The sequence below is a fragment of the Penaeus vannamei genome, chromosome 41 (assembly GCF_042767895.1).
Source record: "Penaeus vannamei isolate JL-2024 chromosome 41, ASM4276789v1, whole genome shotgun sequence".
NCBI classification, from domain to species: domain Eukaryota; kingdom Metazoa; phylum Arthropoda; class Malacostraca; order Decapoda; family Penaeidae; genus Penaeus; species Penaeus vannamei.
Window position 1 is genome coordinate 26,439,817 of NC_091589.1, and position 2,500 is coordinate 26,442,316.

The 2,500-nt window shown below is 48.5% G+C and overlaps 1 protein-coding gene across 6 annotated transcripts in view; it reads right to left on the reverse strand.

Annotated features, from left to right (window-relative positions):
- Positions 1-2,500, reverse strand: part of LOC113828129 (homer protein homolog 2) — a 155,123-nt gene that overhangs the window by 960 nt on the left and 151,663 nt on the right. For 3 of the 6 annotated variants that reach the window (XM_070117701.1, XM_070117702.1, XM_070117698.1), the window contains 4 exons: positions 2,136-2,316; positions 1,382-1,566; positions 825-979; positions 1-340 (listed from right to left, as the gene is read on the reverse strand). The exon at positions 1-340 is cut by the window's left edge and continues 960 nt beyond it. In XM_070117701.1, the coding sequence (XP_069973802.1) occupies positions 155-340; positions 825-979; positions 1,382-1,566; positions 2,136-2,316 (707 nt within the window). In that variant the 3' untranslated portion in view covers positions 1-154. The remainder of the gene's footprint in view (positions 341-824; positions 980-1,381; positions 1,567-2,135; positions 2,317-2,500) is intronic. The other 3 variants (XM_070117703.1, XM_070117700.1, XM_070117699.1) reach the window with 2 other exon arrangements.

Below are 2,500 nucleotides of genomic sequence, written 5' to 3' on the forward strand. Positions count from 1 at the left end.
TGTTCCCAGGTCAGAAGCAGCCGTGTTTAGGAGTCCCCGCGCCCACGCTTCAAACGTGCCAGACGGCCTGAAGGCGAATGGTCTTTCTTTGGCCTGCGGCCGCATTGGAGCGTTGGGAAGCGGGGGGAGGAGGCGGCCCCCGACCTGACCCCCCTCAGGTGGTGAGTAGGTGGTTCAGCTCATGGTGGAGGGCCAGAAGGTCCTTGATCCGGTCTCCAAGCTGCATGTTCACACTCTCCACCACGCCACGCTGGCTGTCCTGCGTCGCCATAGCAACCTCCAATTGTGACTGTGCTCGGGAGGTCTCCATGCGCAGTTGCTCATTCTCCTCTGCAAGGTGCTGGAGGGAAAAGAAGGGTTAGTCAGGCTGGGTGCAGTCGGAACTAATTTTTCTCTGGGCTGAACCAATGCTGATCCTGTCTCTTTGACTTCTAGTTAATTCTATCACTTGGATCTGTCTACAATTTTGTCTTAAATATATAACTAGACCCTGTAAAAGCAGCCTGAACAGCTGTTGGGCGAGATGCCTCTATGTCGGATACTATCATATCACACTACATTTCATATATTAATATAAACTGGTGTCTTACTTTACATGTGACACAAATAGACATAAAGAGAGAGAGAATAACACAAACATACACACACACATAGATGTAGGCACACACGCAAAAAAAAAATAAGAATAAAAATAGGAAGGAAAAAGAAAAGAAAAGAAAAGAAAAGAAAAGAAAAAAAATCTCATCCTAACATAGACAAATGCACATACAAAAATGAATCTTTACGCAAGCAAGAAAGAATAAAAAAATCAAGAAAATCTTCACCTGCAGCTTCTGGTCATCTGCACGCATACGCTGGATCTGCTTCTCTAGGTCATCGATGGTGGCCTCTCGAGAACGGATCTCATCATCCATACCCTCCAGGCGAGCTCGCAGCGCACCAACCTCCTTCACCAATTCGTCTGAGTCTCCTACCCCTGCTAACAAGGGGGGCCACTTAGCAATTGAGGGGGGCGGGGGGGTCTTCTTTAACCTTACTTACTTACTAACGAGAAGTTCATATTTGGGGACTTGGTAAAAACCTTAAAAAGATAAAGTATAATACAGTAGACAAATGGTCTGTAAAAAAAAAATATATAAAATAATACATGAGAGAGAGAGAGAGAGAGAGAGAGAGAGAGAGAGAGAGAGAGAGAGAGAGAGAGAGAGAGAGAGAGAGAGAGAGAGAGAGAGAGAGAGAGAAAATTATTAAGAATACTATGTCCAATGGATGCCTAAGAGAACATCAGAGACATAGAAATTAATAAAGAATAAGAAGGAAGGAAACAAAAGTAAATGAGAAATATTGAAAGGTTCCGAGTGGAGCCTTCATCAGCCCTTACTCCTGCCTCCAGCCTCCAGCTCGTGTATGCGTGTCTTCATCCTGCTGTTCTCTTCCTTATAAGTCTGTAGCTGCTTCTTCCACTCCTCCACGTTGGCTGTGGACTCCTGCAGCGCCGACGTCAGCCGCGCATTCGTCGTCTTCAGTGAGTTCAGCTCGATCTCCCACTTCTTGGCATTGGCAGAACTACAAAGGCACCGACAATCATTATTCAGATCCAAAATACCAAGGATATGCATGGTTATAAAAACAATAGAAATATTTCATCTTCTCTCATTTCCCCATTCCTTTTTGAACTTCTTCCTACCTCCTTTCCCCTTTCCTTTTCTCCCTCTATTCTTCCTTCCTTCCCCCTTTCTTTTCCCCCTCCCTCATCCCACCTTTCCCCTTTCCCTCTCCTCCTGTATTCCTCTCTACTTACCTCTATCTCTCGCCCCTTCCAGCCTCCCTCCTTTTCCCCTTCTGTCTCCCCACTTCAGCCTTCTTCCTTTCCCCCTTCTGTCTCCCCACTTCAGCGTTCTTCCTTTCCCCCTTCTGTCTCCCCACTTCAGCCTTCTTCCTTTCCCCCTTCTGTCCTGCCACCCTCCAGCTTTCCGCCTTTCCCCCTTCTGTCTCCTCCCTCTCCCTTTCCATTTTCCCGTCCCTCTCCTCTTCCAAATTTCCCTTTTCCCCTTCCTTCTCCCCTTCCCATTCAAAATCTCCCCTTCCCTCCCCCTTCTCCATCCTCCTTCCTTCCCCATCTCCCCTCTTCTTACCTTTGAGCGAGGGCCAGCTTGAGCCTGTCATTTTCATACTTGAGCTGCACCTGTGTGTCGACATTGGCTCCTGCACCCGCAGGTCCACCCTTGTCACTCCCGCCTCCGCCTCCACCGCCGCCGCCCCCCCCGGCGCCAGCCTGCTTGTGCTTGGGGCTCTCCCCTGGAGGCTGGAGTCCTGCTTAACGAGAGGAAGGGAAGGTTGGTTCGGTGTGTTCGCACTTCTGGGATGCATTCGCACGGGGCGTATGTCTTTAGCTTTGTACAAGTCAGCTGTGCTGGGTGACCAAGTGCTTCATAGAAAGATGCATCTGAACTACCTATTAGCAAAAATCTTTTGAAGCTACAAGTTACTGCTGCCCTCG